Source organism: Chiloscyllium punctatum, chromosome 3, assembly GCF_047496795.1.
Source record: "Chiloscyllium punctatum isolate Juve2018m chromosome 3, sChiPun1.3, whole genome shotgun sequence".
Lineage (NCBI taxonomy): Eukaryota > Metazoa > Chordata > Chondrichthyes > Orectolobiformes > Hemiscylliidae > Chiloscyllium > Chiloscyllium punctatum.
This window is the reverse complement of record NC_092741.1, coordinates 15,294,379-15,317,261: the sequence shown is the minus strand read 5'-3', so window position 1 is coordinate 15,317,261 and position 22,883 is coordinate 15,294,379. Positions and strand designations below refer to the sequence as shown.

The 22,883-nt window shown below is 44.2% G+C and overlaps 1 protein-coding gene across 1 annotated transcript in view; it reads right to left on the bottom strand.

Moving 5' to 3' along the window:
• LOC140453953 (dynein axonemal heavy chain 8-like) overlaps positions 1-22,883 on the bottom strand; it is a 1,210,036-nt gene that overhangs the window by 408,611 nt on the left and 778,542 nt on the right. The window contains exon 45 of the mRNA XM_072548830.1: positions 17,843-18,015. Coding sequence (XP_072404931.1) covers positions 17,843-18,015 — 173 coding nt within the window. The remainder of the gene's footprint in view (positions 1-17,842; positions 18,016-22,883) is intronic.

Genomic DNA, 22,883 nt, shown 5'->3' with positions numbered 1-22,883 from the left:
AGATGCCGACCTCACATTCATGGACTCAATTTATACTTTTTGTTGCCACATAAAGGCTGCCAACATCATCAAGGACCCTTCCCACCAAGGTAATGCTCTCTTCCATTCTCTTCTGTCAGGCAGAAGATATAGAAGCTTGAACACATACGTCAAAATGTTCAAGAACAGCTTCTTCCCTGTTATTAGACTGCTGAATGGACCTTTTAAACTTTAAATAATGTTGATCTTGTTAATGTTGATCTTACTTAGCAGCCGTAACCTTGTATTCCTCACTCTATCTGGGCACCCTATGATCTGTATGTCCTTGTTTGCTACGAGCTGCCTGTAATGCTCACAAAACAAAACTTTTCATTGTACGTAGGTGCATGTGATTACAAAAAATCAAATCAAATCGTACTGCATCTTCCATACAGGAGATGAGGTTGCAGCTTGGGCAGTAGGCTTTGCCAGGTGCAGGTCACTCTTGGCTGTGTATCGTGTCCAAAGTGCTGACTCATAATGTGGCTGAACTCATTGAAAGGAAAGGGTTCCATTTTAGAGTCATAGAGTTCTACAACACAGAGACAGGCCCAAACTGGTCCATGCTGACCAAAATGTCCATCCACGCTAACCCCACTTCCCTGCACTTGGCCAATATCCTTCTAAACATTTCTTATCCATGTGTTTGTCTAAATGCTTTTTCAAAGTTGTTAATGTACCACCTCAAACACTTCCACTGACAGCCTATTTCATATGCGTATCACCCTCTGTGTAAAAAAATTGCCCCTCAGGATCCCTTTTATTCTTTGCCCTCCAAACTTAAACTGATGCCGGCTAGTCCTTGATTCCTCAACCCTGGGGCAAAGAACACAAGAGCATAAGGACTAGGAGCAGGAGCACGGCCATCCAGCCCTACCAGTCTGCTCGGCCATTCAAAAGATCATGGCTAATCTTTTTGTGGACCCAGATCCACTTACCCCCACACTTACTGTATCCCTTAATTCCTTTATTGTTAAAAAAAATCTACCTTAGCTTTGAAAATGTTTACTGAAGTAGCATCAACTACTTCACTTGGCAAGGAATTCTACAGATTCACAACCACCTGGGTGAAGAAGTTCTTTCTCAATTCAGTCCGAAATCTACTCCCTCTAATCTTGAGGCTAAGCCCTCTCGTCCTAGCTTCACCTGTCAGTAGAAACATCCTCTTTACTTCTATCTTACATATTCCCTTCATAATTTTATGTCTCTATAAGATCCCCCCCCCCGCCTCTTTCTTCTGAATTACAATGAATATAATCCCAATCTACTCAGTCTCTCTTCATAAGCCAACCCCATCAACTCTGGAATCAATCTAGTGAACACTCCTGCACCGTCTCCAATGCCAGTACATCCTTTCACAAGTAAGGAGATCAAAACTACACACAATACTCCGGGTGTAGCCTCACCAGTATCTTGTACAGCTGCAACATAACCTCCCTGCTTTTATACTCAATCGCTTTAGCAATAAAGGACAAAATTTCATTTGCCTTCCTAATTACTTGTTGTATCTGCAGACCAACCTCTTGTGATTCATGCACAAGGACTCCCAGGTCCCACTGCATAGCAGCATGCTGCAACTTTTTACCATGCAAGTAATAATCCTTTTTGCTGTTACTCCGACCAAAATGGATGACTTCACATTTATTAACATTGTCTTTCATCTGCCAGACCTTCTCCCATTCACTTAAAGTATCTATGTTCCTCTGCAAGGTTCTGCCACTCATCTTAGTGTCATCTACAAATTTTGACACATGCTCCTCGAAACCAAATCATCTATATAAGTTGTAAATAACTGTGGTCCTAACACCGATCCCTGAGGCATACCACTAGTCACTGCTTGCCAGCCAGAATACCACTCATTTCTCCCCATTCTTTGCTTCCTGTTAATCAACAGATCCTCTATTCATGCTAAAACCTTACTCATAATGCCATCTATCCTTATCTTATGCAGGAGTCTCTTGTACTGCGCCTTGTCAAAGGCCTTTTTGAAATCTAGGTACACCAAATCCACTGGGTCCCCATTATCTACCTTGCTTGTAATGTCTTGATAGAATTCCAAAAGATTTGTTCAGCATGACCTGCCCTTTATGAACTCATACTGTGTCTGCCCAATGGGACAATTTCAATTGAGATGCCCTACTATTTCTTCCTTGATAATAGACTCAAACAGCTTCTCCACTACAGAGGTTAAGTTAATTGGTCTATAATTCCCCATCTTTTGTCTATGTCACTTTTTAAATAGTAGCGTCACATTTGCTGTTTTCCAGTCTGCTGGGACTGCCCCAAAGTCCAGCGAATTTTGGAAAATTACTGCCAGTGCACTTGCTATTTCTCCCGCCATCTCTTTTTTTTTACCCTGGGATGCATTCCATTAGGGCCAGGAGATTTATCTATCCTTTGCTCCATTAGCCTGCCCAACACTACCTCTTCCACAATAATAATTATTTCCAGGTCCTCACCTACCTTCGTCACTTTGTCAATTACTGGCATGTTATTAGTGTCCTCCACTGTGAAGACTGACACAAAATATCTGTTCAGTGCTTTGGCCATTTTATCATATCCCATAAGTAAATATCACTTCTTGTCCTCTAAAGGATCAACTATTATTTTAGCCACTCGTTTTTATTTTATATACTTATAGAAACTTTTGCTATCTGTCTTTATATTCTGTATTAGTTCTTTTCTCAAGTTCTATCTTACTTTTCCTAATAGCTCTTTTTGTGGCTTTGTGTTGACCTTTACATTTCCAAATCTTCTAGTTTCATGCTGATTTTGGACCCTTTGCATGCCTTCTCTTTAAATTTGACAGCCTCCCTTATTTCCTTAGACAAACATGGCAGATTACCCTTTTTCTTGCCGTCCTTTCTTTTCACTGGAATATACTTTTGCTGAGCACTTTGAAAAACTGCTTTGAAAGCCCTCCACTGTTCATCAACATTTCCTCCATAAAGTCTTTTTTTCTAGTCTACTTTAGCCAAGTCTCCTTTGTTTAAGCATGGGACCTTGATATTGAACTTTATCTTCATACTCTCCATCTGTATTCTAAATTCAACCACATTGTGATCACTTCTTCCAAGAGGGTCCTTAATTATCAGGTCATTAATTATTCCTGTCTCATTATACAGGACCAGATCTAAGATAGCTTGCTCCCTTGTCAGTTCCATTGCATAATGTTCAAGAAAACTATTACAGATTCATTCAACGAACCCCTTCTCAAGGCTACCCTTACTGAGCTGATTCGACCAATCTCTACGTAGATTAAAACCCCCCATGATAATTGCCGTACCATTTTTATAGGCATTAGTTATTTCTTTGGTTATTGCCTGTCCCAATGTGATGTTATTACACCTATCAGTGACTTTTTCTTCTTAGAATTTCCAGTTTCCATCAAAATGGATTCAAACATATTCTCCACAGAACCTGCATCATCTCTCAGCGCCGCCCTGACGTCCTCCTTGAATATCAGAGCTACACCACCTCCTTACTTTCCTGTCTGTTCTTCCAAACAGTCTAATACCCCCGAATATTTAACTCCCAGTCGTGACCATCCTCTAACCATGTCTCCATAATGGCTACCAAATCGTATTCATTCATGATAATTTGTGTCATTAACTCATTCATCTTGTTACAAATGCTATGAGCATGTAGGTAAAGTGCCTTTATGCGAGCTTTCTTACCCTCATGATTTCCAACATCTTGAGTAATATCTCCTGAGTTATCCTTCCATTTACTTCTTTCATAGTCTGCCTTGAAATTAAACCCTCCTGCACACATGCTAACCTGCTGCTTGCGTTTTTATTTACCATGATATTCATGTCACTTTCCCTTTCCCTTCTCCTTGACTCATGAGTTTAAAGTCCTAGTGACCACCCTATCTATTCTTTTCACGAGAACACTGACTGCAGTCATCCTATCCATGCTTCTCATGATTTTATATAACTTCTATAAGATCCTCCCGCAGTCTCCGACGTTCTAAAGAAAAGAGTCCTAGCTTGTCCAACCTCTCCCTAAAATTCTGACCATTGAGGCCTGGCAACATCTTCAAATTTCTTCTCACTCTCTCCTGTTTAATAACATCCTTCTAAAAGCAAGGTGACCAAAACTGAATGCAACATTCCGCGTGCTGCCTCAGCAAACCCCTCTACAACTGCACAATAACTTTCCAACTTCTATACTCAATGCTCTGAATGAAGAAGGCCAGTGTGCCAAAAGCCTTCTTTACTGCCTGTCTACCTGTGACTCCACTCTTAGAGAACCATGTGCCTGAACTCCAAGGTCCCTCTGTTCCACTACAGTCCTTAAGATCTGCCATTCACCATGAAACTCTGACCTTGATTTGACTTTCCAAAATGCAAGATCTCACACTTACGCATATTAAACTCCATTTGCCATTTCTCAGCCCACTTCACCAACTGATCAAGGTCCTACTGCAATTTTTGATAACCTTCCTCACTGTCCATGATATTTTAGTGTTGTCAGCAAACTTACTAATCATGCCTTGTACATTCTCATCCAAATCATTGCTATAGAAAACACACAGCAATGGGTCCAGCATTGACCCCTGAGGCATTTCACTAATCACAGGCCTCCAGTCTAACAGCATCCTTCCACTATTACCCTCTGCTTCCGCTATCAAGCAAATTTTGTATCCAATTTGCCAGGTCCCCCTGGATTCCACGCAATCTTACCTTCCAGAGCAGCCTACTATGTGAAACCTTCTCAAAGGCCTTACTGAAATCAATATAGACTGTGTTTACTGCTCAGTCCCCTTCAGTCTTTCTGGTCACTTCATCAATGAACTTTAACAAATTTGTCAGCCATGCTGACTATTCCTAATCAAACGCTATCTTTCCATATATATCTTACAGTTCAAAAGCTTCGCAAGTAACTTGCCCAACATGGATGTTAAGTTTACTGGTTTATAGTTCACAGGTATTTCTTTGCAGTCTTTCTTGAATAATGGCACAACATTTGCTACCCTCCAGTCTTCCCAGACCTCACCCATGACTAACGATGATGCAAATATATTAGCCAGGGCCCCTGCAATTTCCTTTCAAGCCTCTTGCAGTGTTGTTGGATATATGTGATCAGGACCTTCATATATCCTAATATATCCAACAGCTCCGCGACTGTGATATGGATTGTCCCCAAGATATCAGCACTAACTTCCCCAAGTTCCCAAGTCTTCATGTCTATCTCCATGGCAAACACAGAGGAGAAGTATTCATTGAGAACCTCACCCATCTCCTGTGGTTCTATACACACATCTCTACTGTGGTTCTTGAGGGGTCCTATTGTCTCTTTAGTTATTCTTTTTCCTTTAATATTCTTAAAGAACCTCTTTGGATTCAACTAATCTTCTCAGCCAAGGCTATCCCATACTCCCTTTTTGCCCTCCTGATTTCCTTCTTCAGTAAACTCCTGTATCCCCTATATACTTCCCGAGATTCTCTTGACCCCAATTGCCTGTACCTGAGCCATGCCTTCTTTTTTCTGGTCAAAATCTCAATATCTCTCGTCATCCAGGGTTTCCTACTCCTGTCAACCTTGCCTTTCACCTTCACGGGAATATGTAGACCTGAACTCTAGCTATCTCACTCTTAAAGGCCTCCCACTGGCCAGTGATCCCTTTCCCTGCAAAAAAAAACTATTTCAATCAACCCCTGCAAGCTTCTGTCTAATTCCATCAAAATTCACTTTGCCCATGTTTAGAACTTGAACTTGTGGACCAGTTTTGTCTCTCTCCATAACTATTTAAAAATTAATAGAACTAATTGGTCCCAAAGTGCTCTCCCACTGTTATCTCACTCATCTGTCCTGACCTATTTCCCAAGAGTGGGTCAAGTTTTGCCCCTTCCTGAGTAGGATCTTCTATATACTACTTGAAGAAACTTGCCTGAAAACACTCAACAAATTCCACCCTACTTAATCTCTTAAGTCTATGGTAGTCCCAGTCTATGTTAGGAAAGTTAAAATCCCCTACCATGACAACCCTATTCTTCCTGTAAGTCTCCCTAGTCTTCCTGCATATTTGTTCCTCTAATTCCCATTGACTATTTGGACGTCTATAGTACAACCCCAATAATGTTTTACACAAGTTCAAGATGCATAGTGGCTCAGTGGTTAGCACTGCTGTCTCACAGCACCAGGTTACCAGGTTTGATTCCAGTCTTGGGCGACTGCCTGTGGGAAGTTTGCACATTCTCCCCGTGTCTGCATGGGTTTCCTCTGGGTGCTCCGGTTTCCTCCCACAGTCCAAAGATGTGCAGGTCAGGTGAATTCTGGTGAATTGGCCACGCTAAATTGTCCAAAGTGCTAGGTGCATTAGTCAGAGGGAAATGGGTCTGGGTGGGTTACTCTTTGGAGGGTCAGTGTGGACTGATTGGGCTGAAGGGCCTGTTTTCACACTGTAGGAATCTAATCATATCTGTGTTCATCAGCAGCACATTTTAAAGTTCTGCACCAACTATCGTGGAAGCTGCCATGGTAACTACCTCCTTGATAACTCTCAAGCACCTGCTTCATTCCAAGTGCTGGGTGCCTTACAAGGCACACTGGGCTATCTTCCACAACTAACCGCCTCAACTTCTCCACCCCTCTCACCTACTCCAACCTCTTTGCCACGGAACGTGCAGCCCTCCACTCCCTCCGTTCCAACCCCAACCTCACTATCAAACCAGCAGACAAGGGAGGCGCAATAGTAGTTTGGCACACCGACCTTTACACCGCTGAGGCTAAACGCCAGCTCACGGACACCTCCTCCTACTGCCCCCTTGACCATGACCCAACCTCCCACCACCAAACCATCATCTTCCAGACCATCAATAACTTCATCACCTCAGGGGATCTCCCATCCACTGCCTCCAACCTCATAGTCCCACAACCCCGCACCGCCCGTTTCTACCTCCTGCCCAAAATCCACAAACCTGACTGCCCTGGCCGACCCATTGTCTCAGCCTGCTCCTGCCCCACCGAACTCAGCTCTGCATACCTCGACATGGTCCTGTCCCCCTTAGTCCAAGAATTCCGCACCTACGTTCGGGACACCACCCAAGCCCTCCACCTCCTCCATGATTTTCGCTTCCCCGGTCCCCAACGTCTTATCTTCATCATGGACATCCAATCCCTGTACACCTCCATCCCCCATCACGAAGGACTCAAAGCCCTCCGTTTCTTCCTTTCCCGCCGTACCAACCAGTACCCTTCCACTGACACCCTCCTTTGACTGACTGAACTGGTCCTCACCCTGAACAACTTCTCTTTCCAATCCTCCCAATTTCTCCAAACCAAAGGAGTAGCCAGGGGCACCCGCATGGGCCCCAGCTATGCCTGCCTCTTCATAGGATATGTGGAACAGTCCATCTTCCGCAGCTACACTGGCACCACCCCCCCACCTTTTCCTCCGCTACATCGATGACTGTATTGGCGCTGCCTCGTGCTCCCACGAGGAGGTTGAACAGTTCACCCACTTTACCAACACCTTCCACCCCAACCTCAAATTCACCTGGACCGTCTCAGACTCCTCCCTCCCCTTCCTAGACCTTTCCATTTCGATCTCTGGCAACTGAACCAACACGGACATTTACTATAAACCGACCGACTCCCACAGCTACCTAGACTACACCTTCTCCCACCCTGCCCCCTGTAAAAACGCCATCCCATATTCCCAATTCCTTTGTCTCCACCGCATCTGCTCCCAGGAGGACCAGTTCCAAAACCGTACAACCCAGATGGCCTCCTTCTTCAAGGAACGCAATTTCCCCCCAGACATGGTTGATGATGCTCTCCACCGCATGTCTTCCACTTCCCGCTCCTTCGCCCTTGAGCCCTGCCCCTCCAACCAGAACCCCACTGGTCCTCACCTACCACCCCACCAACCTCCATGTACAGCGTATCATCCGCCGTCATTTCTGCCACCTCCAAACGGACCCCACCACCAGGGATATATTTCCCTTCCCTCCCCTATCAGCGTTCCGAAAAGACCACTCTCTCCGTGACTCCCTCGTCAGGTCCACACCCCCCACCAACCCAACCTCCACTCCCGGCACCTTCCCCTGCAACCGCAAGAAATGCAAAACTTGTGCCCACACCTCCCCCTTTACTTCCCTCCAAGGCCCCAAGGGATACTTCCATATCCGCCACAAATTCACCTGCACCTCCACACACACCATCTATTGCATCCGCTGCATCCGATGTGGCCTCCTCTATCTTGGGGAGACAGGCCGCCTACTTGCGGAACGTTTCAGAGAACACCTCTGGGACACCAGGACCAACCAACCCAACCATCTTGTAGCTCAACACTTCAACTCCCCCTCCCACTCCACCAAGGACATGCAGGTCCTTGGACCCCTCCATCGCCAGACCATAGCAACACGACAGTTGGAGGAAGAGCGCCTCATCTTCCGCCTAGGAACCCTCCAACCACAAGGGATGAACTCAGATTTCTCTAGTTTCCTAATTTCCCCTCCCCCTACCTTGTCTCAGTCAAATCCCTCGAACTCAGCACCACCTTCCTAACCTGCAATCTTCTTCCTGACCTCTCCGCCCCCACCCCACTCCGGCCTATCACCCTCACCTTGACCTCCTTCCACCAATCGCATTTCCAACGCCCCTCCTCCAAGTCCCTCCTCCCTACCTTTTATTGTAGCCTGCTGGACACACTTTCCTCATTCCTGGAGAAGGGCTTATGCCCGTAACGTCGATTCTCCTGTTCCTTGGATGCTGCCTGACCTGCTGCGCTTTTCCAGCAACACATTTTCAGCTACCTTCCACAACTAACTCTGTTAAGGAAACTTAAGCCCAGTGTGGAATCTCTGGAGCACACTCTTCCACTAGGGCCACCATGGAACACATATGAGGCCTCTAGGACTTGAGGTTCCAAAGGTTGAATCAATCTGGGGGAATGGGAGAACTCCTCCAGACTGCCAGATAACCCTGGGCATGTGTTTAATAAAATACTTTGTAGGGTAACATGATCTGCACGCTGCAATAAAAATGTGGGCTTACCAATGTCTGTCCTCAGGATGTAGGGACAGTTGGAGTAAGGTTGAGAAGGTACAGCAGGACTTTGACCCATTTACAGTGGAGGAATGGTAATACAGATCCAGGTTAGAATGTTACAGCACAGTTGGGAAGAGTTTTATTTTAATGTATTCACTCAAAGAATGTGGATGTTTATGGCTTGGTCAGCACATGATCAGCCCATCCCTAGTTGCCCTTGAGAATGTGCCAGTGTGCTGTCTCCTTGAACTGCTGCAGTCAATGTGCTGTCGGTAGCCCACAATGCCCTTAGGGACGGAATTTCAATGACACTAAAGGAATGGCGTTTTATTTCCACATCAGAATGGAGAATGGCTTGGACACTAACTTGTAGGTGGTGATGGTGTTCTTATGTATCTGCTGGCCTCATCCTTCTAGGTGTAGAGGTTGTGGATTTGAATGACACTGTCTCAGGATCTTCAGTGAATTTCTGCAGTGCATCGTGTCAATACAGTCAGGGATCAGTGCTAGGTTCCTTACTGAAAACCGAAAGAACTTTGGATGCTATAAATTAGAAACAAAAACAGAAGTTGATGGAAAAGCTCATCTGGCCTGGCAGCATTTGTGAAGAGAAACCAAAGTTAATGTTTCAGGTGTGGTGACCCTTCCTCAGAACTGCCGGTAGCTCGGAAAATTTTGGTTTATATGCAGAGGACAGGGTAGGGAAGGGGATATGAATAAATGATAGGTAGGATAGAGCCCAAAGAGAGAAAAGAACAGTTCGACAGACAAAGAAGTGGCTCGGTGGTTAGCACTGCTGCCTCACAGCAACAGGGATCCAGGTTCGATTCTGGCCTTGGGTGATTGTCTGTGTGGGGTTTGCACATTCTCCCTGTGTTTGCGTGGGTTTCCTCCAGGTGCTCTGGTTTCCTCACATAATCCAAAGACGTGCAGTTCAGGTGAATTGGCCATTCTAAATTGCCCATAGTGCTAGGAGCATTAGTCAGCGAGAAATGGGTCTGGGTGGGTTACTCTTCAGAGGGTCGGTGTGGACTGGTTGGGCTGAAGGGCCCGTTTCCACACTGTAGGGAATCTAATCTAATCTAATAACAATCTGACTGGAAGGGTGAATAGCTGTTAATAGGCACTGTTAATGGTTAACAATAGATAGTGCTTACTAGCAGACGATTTGATAACAAGGCCTGGTGTGTGTGACAGGGGGCTAGGACACAGGGGAGTTCAAGCCCTAAAATTATTGAACTCGATATTGAGTCCAGAGGGCTTCAGGGTCGCCAAGTGAAAATGAGGTGCTGTTCTTCCAGCTTGCACTAAGTTTCGCTGGAGCACTGCAGCAAGCCTGAGACAGAGATGTTGGCCAAGGAACAGGGTGGTGTGCTAAAGTGGCAGTCAACTGGAAGCACTAGGCCTTTTCTTGTGGGCAGAACGTAGATGTTCTGCAAAGTGATCACCCAGTCGATGCTTCACTTCCCCAATATCGAGGAAACCATGTTGTGAGCAGTGAATGCAGTAGACTAGATTGTGAGAAGTGCACATGGAAGGTATGTTTGGGCCCTTGGATACTGAGGAAGGAGGAGGTCGATGGGCAGGTGTCACACCTTCGGTGGTCCCTCCACATGGGAACCCTGCAGCTCTCTGGACTCAATATCAAGTTAAATAATTTTAGGACCTGAACTCCTGATGTCCTAGCTCCCTACTACACAAATTTTGGAAAGGTGCAGAAATAATAGGGTTGTTGTCATGGGTGACTTTAACTTCCCGAATATTGATTGGAGCCTCTTTAGTTCAAGCAAGTTTGGAGCGGTTTTTGTCAAGTGTGTCCAGGAAAGATTCCTGAATCTATATGTAGGTATCCCACTACTGGGAAGGCCATATTGGATTTGGTGCTTGGCAACAAATCAAGCAGAGTATCAGATATCTCAGTGGGAGAGCATTTTGGCTTCCTGACCTTTCCTTTTGTCATGGAGACAGATTGGAGCAGACGATATGGGAAAGTGTTTAATTGGGGAGGGGGATTTACAATGCTATTAGGCAGGAACTGGGGTGCCTAAATTGGGAACAGAAGTTTTCTGGAAAATGCCAGACAGAAATGTGAAGGTTGTTTAGGGAGCACCTTGATTTTTTTCAGACGGCTGTAAAACATCTGGGTATGGTACAGAGATAAAAGGGTATTAAGAGGCATTTTTGTTTATACATAAACAGATGAGACTTTTATATTTAGAAATGACCTGCATAATGAGAGGGGAGTGACCAGTCCTGGAAACTGAAGTTAAGCTGAGCTGTTCAGTCTAGAACTAGTTAGGGAGTTCAGCAGTGAGCTGTGTGGAAACAGCCTGCTAAAGATTCTCTCCTTTTGCCCTTCTAACTTTAACCTGTAAGCCTTTGTTTAATTTTTACTGTGTTTAAGGGGGTTTGCTATTGCGACTGTTTGTATTTGGAACATAATTAAGTCTAGTTTGGATGGACTGAATTCTGTAAGGGCTCTTTATTCTGTCCTTTGTATTTCATTATGTAATTTTATGAATAAACTTTTGTCCATTTTAAAACCTGGTAGCCAACCTAGCTAACTTACTCTGGATAACTTTCACTGTACACTTACCAAAACAAGTTGCAAAGTTATGGTCTGGGCTGCCTGCTTAAGAATATTTTTAACGGGGTGAAGGAACCTTGGGTGACAAGGAATGTAGAACATCTATTTAAGGGGAAGAAGGATGTATACTGAAGATTGAGGAGGCAAGGATCAGACAGGATTCCAGAGGGTTATAAGGTAGCCAGGAAGGAACTGAAGAATGGACTTAAGAGAGCAAGAAAGGAGCATGAAAATGTTTCAGCAGGTAGGATTAAGAAAAATCCTAAGAGATTCTATACTTATGTGAGGAACAAGAGGATGGCCAGAGTGAGGGTCGAGCCCATTAGGGATAGTGGAGGGAACTTGTGTCTGGAGGCAGAGGATGTAGAGAAGGTCCATAATGAATACTTTGCTTCAATATTCACTAGTGAGAGGCACCTTGTCATTTGTGATGACATCGTGAAACAGGCTGATACGCTTGAAGAGGTTCATGTTAAGAAGAAGAATGTGCCGAGAACTTTGAAAATCACAAGGATAGATAAGTCCCCTGGGCCTGCCAGGATATACCCAAGGTCACTCCAGGAAGTGAGAAAAGAGATTGCTGCATTGTTTTAGCAATGGTCTTTGCGTCCTCACTGTCGACTGGACTAGTGCCAGATGATTGGAGGTTGGCAAATAGAACATACAATATAGAGCAATACAGCGCAGAACAGGCCCTTCTGCGCTCGATGTTGCGCCGACCTGTGAACTATTTTCAGCTTGTCCCCATCATCACTATCCCATCATCATCCATGTACTTATTCAAGGATTGTTTAAATCTCCCTAATGTGGCCGAGTTAACTACCTGGCATTCCATGCCCTTACCACTCTCTGAGTAAAGAACCTGCCTCTGACATCTGTCTTAAGTTTATCACCCCTCAATTTGTCATTATGCTCCCTCGTACAAGCTGACTGCATCATCCTAGGAAAAAGACTTTCACTGTCTATCCTTTGTTCACCTTGTATGTCTCTATCAAATGCCCTCTTAGCCTTCGTCTTTCCAATGAGTACAGACCTAAGTCTCTCAGCCTTTCCACATAAGGCCTTCCCTCCAGACCAGGCAACATCCTGGTAAATCTCCTCTGCACCTTTTCTAGTGCTTCCACATCCTTCCCGAAATATGGCGACCAGAACTCTGAAAATTATTCCAAGTGCGGCTGCACTAGCGTTTTGTATAGTTGCAGCATGATAGTGCGGATCCGGAACTCAAACCAATGAAACCTAATACACTTTATGCCTTCTTAACAGCACCATCAACCTGGATGGCAACTTTCAGGGATCTATGTACATGGACACCAAGATCTCTCAGTATATCCAAATTACCAAGAATCTTTTCATTGACCAGTACTCTGCCTTCCTGTTATTCTTCCCAAAGTGCATCACCTCACATTTCATTGCACTGAACTCCATTTGCCAACCCTCATCCCAATTCTGCAGTTTATCCAAGTCCCCCTGCAACTTGCAATATTCTTCCAAACTGTCCAATACTCCATCGACTTTTGTGTCATCTGCAAATTTACTAATCCATCCACCTATGCCTGTGTCTAAGTCACTTATAAAAATGACAAACAGCAGTGGTCCCAAAACACATCCTTGTGGCATACCACTAGTAACCGGACTCTAGGCTGAATATTTTCCATCAACCACCACTTGCTGCCTTCTTTCAAAACTCCAATTTCTAATCCAAACTGTCACATTACTCTCAATCCCATGCCTTTGCATTTTCTCCAACCATGTGGAACCTTATAAAAGGCTTTACTGAAGTCCGTGTATACCACGTCAACTGACCTACCCTCATCTACATGTTTGGTCACCTTCTCAAAAAACTCAATGACGTTTGTGAGACATGACCTGCCCTTGACGAAATCATGTTGACAATCGAAAATCAAATTGTTGCTTGCTAGATGATTATAAATCTTATCTCTTATAATCCTTTCCAAAACCTTTCCTACAATAGAAGTAAGGCTCACTAGTGTATAATTACCTGGGTCATCTCTACTGCCCTTCTTGAACAAGGGCACAACATTTGCAATCTTCCAGTCTGCTGGTACTAAACCTGCAGATAATGATAACTCAAATATCAAAGCCACTGGCTCTGTTATCTCCTCTCTAGCTTCCCAGAGAATCCTCGGATAAATCCCATCTGGCCCAGGGGACTTGTCTACTTTCACTCCTTCTAGAATTGATAACACCTGTTTGTAATCAACGAGGTAAAAACAATGATTGCAGATGCTGGAAACCAGATTCTGGATTAGTAGTGCTGGAAGAGCACAGCAGTTCAGGCAGCATCCAAGTAGCTTTGAAATCGACGTTTCGGGCAAAAGCCCTTCATCAGGATTCCTGATGTAAGGGCTTTTGCCTGAAACATCGATTTCGAAGCTCCTTGGATGCTGCCTGAACTGCTGTGCTCTTCCAGCACCATTAATCCAGAATCCAACGCCTGTTTGTAACTAACCTCGATCCATTCTAGTCTAATATCTCATACCTCATTCTTCTCCTCTACAATATTCTTCTTTTCCTGAGTGAAAACTAATGAGAAATGTTCGTTTAGCATCTCTCTGATCTCCACAGGGTCAACACTCAACTTCCCACTTCTGTCTTTGACTGGCCTTATTCCTACCCTAGTCATCCTTTTGTTCCTCACATACCTATAGAAAGCTTTAGGGTTCTCCTTTATTCTATTTGCTAAAGATTGCTCATGTCCTCCCTTTGCTCTTCTTAACTCTCTCTTTAAATCCTTCCTAGCTGATCTGTAACTCTCCATTACCTCATCTGAACCATCTTGCCTCATCAACACATAAGCCTCCTTCTTCTGCTTAACGAGAGATGCAATTTCTGTAGTAATCTACAGTTCCCTTACCTTATCATTTCTTCCCTGCCTGACACGGACACACAATATCTGTCCCTTAAACCAGCTCCACATTTCCATTGTCTGCATCCCCCGCATTTTGTTACCCCATTCTATGCATCCTAATTCTTGCCTAATTGCATTATAATTGCCTTTGCCCCATCGATAACTCTTGATCTGTGGCATGTACCTATCCCTTTCCATTGCTAAACTAAATGTAACTGAATTATGGTCACTCTCTCAACTAAATCAAACACCTGGCCTGGTTCATTACCAAGCACCAGATCTAATGTGGCCTCCCCTCTTGTCGGCGCTTCGACATACTGTGTCAGGAAACCCTCCTGTACACAATGGACAAAATCGGATCTATCCGACATACTAGAGTTATAGCATTTCTGGTCAATGTTGGGGAAGTTAAAGTCCCCATAATGACCACCCTGTTCCTTTCACTCCTACCCAGAATAATTTTGTCAATCCCCTCTTCCACCTCCGTGGAACTCTGCGGAGATCTATAAAAAACTCCAAGCAGTGTAACTTCTCCTCTCCTGTTTCTAACCTCAGCCCATATTACCTCAGTAGATGAGTCCTTGTCAAAAGTTCTCTCAGTCACCATTATACTATCCTTGACTAACAAGGCCACACCTCTTCCTCTTTTACCATCTTGCCTGTTCCTAATGAAAGATCTAAACCCTGGAACCTGCAACATCCATTCCTCACCCTGCTCTATCCATGTCTCCGAAATGGCCACAACATTGAAGTCCCAGGTACCTATCCATGCTGCAAGCTCACCCACCTTATTTCAGATACTTCTGGCATTGAAGTAGACACACTTCAAACCAGCTTGTCTGCCAGCACATTCCTGTGACTGTGAAATCCTGTCCCTGTCCTCCCTACTCTCATCCTCCTGTGCACTGCAACTATACCTCAGGTTCCCATCCCCCTGCTGAGCTAGTTTAAACCCACCTGAATAGTACCAGTAAATTTCCCACTCAGGTTATTAGTACCCCTCTGGTTCAAGTGAAGACTGTCCTGTTTGTACAGGTCCCACCTTCCTCAGAATGAGCCCCAATTATCCAATTTCCTGAAACCCACCCTCCTGCACCATCCTTGCAGCCATGTGTTCAGCTGATATCTCTCCCTATTCCTTGCCTCGCTATCATATGGCACGGGTAATAAACCAGAGATAACAACTCTGTTTGTTCGAGCTCTCAGTTTCCACCCTAGCTCCCTGAAATCCTGCCTTACATCCCTATCCCTCTTTCTACCCATGTTGTTGGTACCTACGTGGACCATGACTTGAGGCTGGTCACCCTCTCCCTTCAAGACTCCAAAGATACGATCCAAGACATCATAGACCCTGGCACCTGGGAAGCAACACACCAACCACAAGTCTCATTTGTTCCCAACAAACCTTCTATTTGACCCTCTAACTATTGAGTCCCCAATGACTAACACTCTCCTCCTTTCCCTCCTTCCCTTCTGTGCATCAGGGACAGGCTCTGTGCCAGAGACCTGGGTTCCACTGCATACCCCTGGTAAATCGTCCCCCCAAACAGTATCCAAAATGGTATACATGTGGTTTTCAGGGGAAAAACCACAGAGGATCCCTCCACTGACTGTTTTCCCCCCTTCGAACAGTCACCCAGCTTTCTTCATGCCTAGGAGTAACTACTTCCCTGTAAATCTTATTTATCACAGCCTCTGGCTCCCGAATGATCCGAAGTTCATCCAGCTTCTGCTCCAGTTCCCTAATCCTGGGAATTACAGACCAGTCAGTCTTATGTCTGAATTACAGACCAGTCAGTCTTATGTCTGCAGTGGACAAATTATTGGAGAGGATTCTGAGAGACAGCATTTATGATTACTTGGAAAACCGTAGTTTGATTAGAGATAGTCAGCATGGCTTTGTGAGGGGCAGGTCATGCCTCATAAGCCTTATTGAATTCTTTGAGCATGTGACAAAACATATTGATGAAGGTGGAGCAGTGGAAGTGATGTACATGGATTTTAGCAAGGCTTTTAATAAAATTCCCCATGGTAGGCTCATTCAGAAAGTAAGGAGGCAAGGAGTTCAGAGAAATTTGGTTCTCTGGACACTGAATTGGCTGGCCAAGGGGAGTCAGGGGGTAGTAGTAGATGGAAAGTATTCAGCTTGGAGCTTGGTGACCAGTGTTATTCCACAGGGATCTTTCTTCTCTCTGTTTGGGCTCTGTCACTACCTATCGTTTACTCCTTATCCCGTCCCCCACCATATCTTCTGCATGCAAACTGACGTTTGTGTAATGTCTTGTGCTTGGCTGCCCTATCATCAAGGATAGGGATATTTATGGGGCATCTCAGGGCAGATAAAGTACTCAAGGGCAGACAGAGGTTCTTGTCAGGTAGTTGTTGAGGGTAGCAATCCTCATTAGCTGGCCCTCATCGAACGGTCCACATCAGGTGGGTCTGAGAGAGCTCTCTTCTCCAGATTGAAGACCAGGGAAGATCCAAGGAAGAGTTCTTTAATAGCTCAGCTAGAGAGCAGCTCGCTACCTTCACAACTTTAACAGGGCCAACACATTCTGCGCCACAGCCTGTTGATCTCTGGTATCAATGAACCATCTCACAATGCCACAATTGGTTATATTATCTCATGAGTGAATATATCATATCTAAACTGTTGCTTCTTTTTTTTCCCTTCACCAAGTCACCTTTTATTTAGTTGAAACTGCTGCTTCTTAACAAGCTGAATAAATTATCAGAAAATTGCGACAAATCATTGACTGTCACTGTAGGTAAATAGTTAATAGGTAATTGGATCACAATGTCACCAAAGTCATCACCAGGCAATGAACCTGTCAGCTTCAACCTGCATCTCCCGCTTCCCCAGCTCATAACAATGGCAGTGAGTTCCTGGCTTGCTCACCACACCGCTTTTCACTGCTCCTCTAATCACAGGCTGACTCACTCTTGCACTTGCTGCTGATAGGTGGAGTCAGAGGGAAGCAAACTGTGATCAGAGTAGAACTCTTCATAGAATCAATGACAGGGGTGACATTCTCTGATTGATTATCCCTGTGATTAAAAATTCCTAGGTGCAATTAGGGGTAAATCTGCCCTTGGGTTCTGTGTAATTTAATTTTTAGCAGTGGTGGCATGATAATAACTCATACGTGTAAACTAGGAAATTTAGATGTTTGCCAACCGTAGCTTTCACATAATTAGTTCCTGGTCAGGTCAGTTATGGGAGGGCTAAGACAAGACAAGCTTAGTTCTGGAACCTGGATCCAGAAGTCTTCAAGTCAGGTAATTTAAATGTAATTACTACTTCCCATTTATCATGATGGTAACAATGAGAAAAAACAAGCGAAGCATCAAAGATTTATCCTCACCTGTCTGTCAAAGGTGTGATTACAAGTCTATCAGTGCATCCCAAAAATTCATTTTGATAGATAAATTCTACATCAGTGATTCCCACTATGATATCTTGCGTTTCATCTCTAAAATAAACTCTGCTTTGTTTCAACCATTCAAAGTCAGTAATTGATCTGATATGCATTTTTACCTGTAGAGGGAAAAGTATAATATTCACATGCATACATGAGTACGACATCAGAAACAGAAAACATTTTAAATGTTGTTACAATGTTGCAGCATTGCATTCAAATACAATTTACATCCTCATGGTCAAGCAGATCCCTCACTCGACATTGACATTCCAATTACAGGATTGATTTCTTCAATAAAGTGCACTATAGCAGCCCTAGGCATACCAAAAAGGGAGGATGTAACCTGTGAGGGTACAAGTACTGTGCTGTACTGTTCTCTGTTCTGTGTAGTAACACAGCGTTATATGCAGATGTGCATATGCTAGAAAGGTAGCATTTCTCAAAGGTGTCTGGGATATAATGTCTGACTATGTCATCAATAGTCACAGGTGACATGCCAGAAGACTGGAGGTTGGCTAACATGCTGCCACTGTTTAAGAAGGGTGGTAAGGACAAGCCAGGAAACTATAGACCTGATGTTGGTGGTGGGCAAGTTGTTGGAGAGAATCCTGAGGGACAGGATGTACATGTATTTGGAAAGACAAGGACTGATTAGGGATAGTCAGCATGTCTTTGTGTATGGGAAATCATGTCTCGCAAACTTGACTGAGTTTCTTGAAGAAGTAACAAAGAGGATTGATGAGGGCAAATTGGTGGACGTGATCTATATAGACTTCAGTAAGGTGTTCGACAAGGTTCCCCATGGGAGACTGATTAGCATGATTAGATCTCATGGAATACAGGGAGAACTAGCCATTTGGATGTAGAACTGGCTCAAATGTAGAAGACAGAGGGTGGTGGTGGAGAGTTGCTTTTCAGACTGGAGGCTTGTGACCAGTGGAGTGCCACAAGGATTGGTACTGGGTCCACTACTTTTCATCATTTATATAAATGATTTTGATGTGAGCATAAGAGGTATAGTTAGTAAGTTTACAGATGACACCAAAATTGGAGGTGTAGTGGACAGCGAAGAAGGTTACATCAGATTACAACAGGATCTTGATCAGATGGGCCAATGGGCTGAGAAGTGGCAGATGGAGTTTAATTCAGATAAATGCGAGGTGCTGTATTTTGGGAAAACAAATCTTAGCAGGACTTATACGCTTAATGGTAAGGTCCTAGGGAGTGTTGCTGAACAAAGAGACTTAGGAGTGCAGGTTCATAGGTCCTTAAAAGTAGAGTTGCAGGTGGATAGGATAGTGAAGAAGGCATTGTATATGCTTTCCTTTATTGGTCAGAATATTGAGTACAGGGGTTGGGAGGTCACATTGCAGCTGTACAGGACATTGGTTAGGCCACTGTTGGAATATTGCGTGTAATTCTGGTCTTCTTCCTACTGGAAGGGTGTTGTGAAACTTGAAAGGGTTCAGAAAAGATTTACAAGAATGTTGCCACGGTTGGAGGATTTGAGCTATAGGGAGAGGTTGAATAGGCTGGGGCTGTTTTCCCTGGAGTGTTGGTGGCTGAGGGGTGACTTTATAGAAGCTTATGAAATCATGAGGGGCATAGATAGGATAAATAGACAAAGTATTTTCCCTAGGGTGGGAATGTCCAGATCTAGAGGGCATAGGTTTACAGTGAGAGGGAAAAGGTAGAAAAGAAACCTGAAGGCCAACTTTTCATGCAGAGTGTGGTATGTATATGGAATGAGCTGCCAGAGGAAGTGTGGAGGCTTGTACAATTGCAACATTTAAATGGCATCTGGGTGGGTATATGAATAGGAAGGGTTTGGAGGGATATGGGCCAGATGCTGGCAGGTGGGACTAGATTGGATTAGGATATGTGGTCGGCATGGACGAATTGGACCATAGGGTCTGTTTCTTTGCTGTACATCTCTGTGACTCTATGACTCTATGAGAAGTGGTGAGATACCCACAGGATTAGGTTAGACTGGATTAGATTCCCTACAGTGTGGAAACAGGCCCTTCGGCCCAACAAGTCCACAATGACCCTCCGAAGAGTAACCCACCCAGTCCCATTTCCCTCTGACTAATGCACCTAACACTATAGGCAGTTTAACATGGCCAATTCACCTGGCCTGTACATCTTTGGACTTTGGGAAGAAACCGGAGTACCCAGAGGAAACCCATGCAGACACAGGGAGAATGTGCAAACTTCACAAGGACAGTTGCCCAAGGCTGGAATCAAACCTGGTACCCTGGTGCTGTGAGGCAGCAGTGCTAACCACTGAGCGTCCGTGCTGCCCCAAAAACATACTTGATATCATCCTCACTAAATAGTCTGTCGCAGATGCATGTGTCCATAACAGTATCAGTAGGATTGACCACCACACAGTCCTTGTGACAGTGAAGTCCTTCACATTGACAACACATTACATCATCAGAGGTATTCCACAGGGATCACTTCTAGGTCTTCTTTTGTTGTCATTTATATAAATGATTTGGATGAGACTATAGAAGGCATGGATAATACGTTTAGAGATGATACTAAAATTTGTGACATAGTAGACAGTGAAGAAGGTTTTCTAAGATTACTAAGGGATCTTGACAAAATGGATCAATGGGCTGAAAAATGTTAGATGGTTTCTTTCTGGATAAATGTGAGGTATTGCATTTTGGTACAACAAACAAGGATAGGGTTATACAATTAGTTGTAGGGTCTTGGGTAGTGTTGGAGAATAGAGAGACCTCAGAGTGCAGCTACATAATTCTTTGAAGTTTGCATCACATATAGACACGATGGTTAAAAAGGTGTTTGGTACGCTTGCCTTCATTGCTCAGTCCTTTGAGCATACGATGTGGGATGTCTTGTTGAGGTTGTGCAGGACATTGGTGAGTCCTCTTCGGGAATACTGTGTCCAGTTCTGGTGGCACAGTTATAGGAAGGATGTTATCAAGGTACACAGGGCTCAGAAGAGATTTACCAGGATGCTGCCAAGTTTGGAAGGTTTGAGTTTTAAAGAAAGGTCGGATAGGCTAGGACTTTTTTCACTGGAGCATAGGAGGTTGAGAGGTGACCTGATTGACATTTATTGAATAATGACAGAGCTACATTGAGTTAATGGTAGTTATCTTTTCCCTCAGATGAGAGATTGCAAGATGAGGGGGCACTACTTTAAGGTGAGAAGAGAGAGATTTTTTAAAAAATGACATGAGGGGCAATTTGTTTACACAAAAGGTGGTTTGTGTGTGGAATTAACTTCCTAAGGAAGTGGTGGATGTGGGTACAATTACAGTGCTTCAAAGATATTTGAATAAGCACATGAATAGGAAAGGTTTGGAGGGATATGAGCCAGGAGCAAGCAGGTGAGACTCACCTAATTTGGGGTTATGTTTGACGTGGACTGGTTGGACTGAAGGATCTGTTTCCATGCTATGACTCTATGTTGTGTGGCACTAACACCATGCGAAATGGGAAAGACTTTGAACCAATCTTGAACTCAAGACTAGGTATCCATGGAGGTGCTGTGGGCCATTAATATCAACAAAATCACACTCCAATGCAAACTGAAACATCATGGCCTGGCATATCCCCCACTCTACAATTACAATCAAACCAGGGGATCAACCCTGGTTCCATGGACAGTGCAGAAGCACATGCTAGGAGGAGCACCTGGCATACATAAAATTAAGTTGTCAATTGGTGAAGCTACAATATAGAACTACAGGTACTTGCATTCCAAATGGCATAAGAAGCAAGTGATAGTCAGAGCTAAGTAAATCTCCAAAAATCAGATCTAATCAAAGTTCTGCAATCTTGCCACATCCAGCCATGGTGGTTAACAATTAAATAACTCACTGAATGAAAAGGGTCCACAAATATTCCCTTCCACAATGATTGGCGAGCCCAGCATATCAAAAACATTTACAGCAATCTTCAACCAGAAGTGCCAAGTAGATGATCCATCTCGGCCTCTTTCACTGGTCACTGGCATCACAGATGCTTCAGCCAATTTGATTCATTCCACATGATATCAAGAAATGGTGGAGACATGGATACTACAAAGACTTGGGCCCAGACAACAGGTCTGCTATAGTACTGAAGACTTGTGCTCCAGAACTTGCCACACACCAAGATAAGCTGTTCCATTACAAATAAAGTGCTTGCATACATCTGACAATGTGGACAATTGCCCAAATATATCCTGCACACAAAAAGCAGGACAAAACTCATTTGGGCAATTAACCCATCAGTCTACTCTCAATCTTGGTGAATCGGTGGAAGATGTCATCAGCAGTGTTATCAAGCAGCACTTGCCTAGCAATAACTTGCTCACTGATGCAGAGTTTGGTTTCCAGCACAACTTCTCAGCTCTTGACCTCACTACAGTCTTGGATTGCTCATGGATGAAACAGCTGAATTCTAAAGATTAACCGAGAATGACAGCCTTTGATAGTAAGACCGAATTTGATCAAGTGTGGTATCAAAGAAGCTCTTGAGAAACTGGAATCAATGGGTATCAGTGGGCAAACTCTCTGCTAGTTGAAGTTATAATTGGCACATCGAAAGATGATTATGGGTTAATGGAGTTTAGTCGTCTCAGCTCCAGGACACCACTCTAGGAGTTCCTAAGTTTAGTGTCCTAGCCAAACCATCATAAGGTCAGAATAGAGTCACAGAGTCAGAGAGTCATAGAGGTGTTCAGCATGGAAACAGACCCTTCGGTCCAACCCGTCCATGCCGACCAGATATCCCAACTCAATCTTGTTCCACCTGCCAGCACCCGGCCCATATCCCTCCAAACTCTTCCCATTCATATACCCATCTAAATGCCTTTTAAATGTTGCAATTGTACCAGCCATCACCACTTCCACTGGCAGCTCATTCCATACACATACCACCCTCTGTGTGAAAAAGTTGCCCCTTAGGTCTCTTTTATATTGTTCCCCTCTCACCCTAAACCTATGCCCTCTGGTTCTGGACT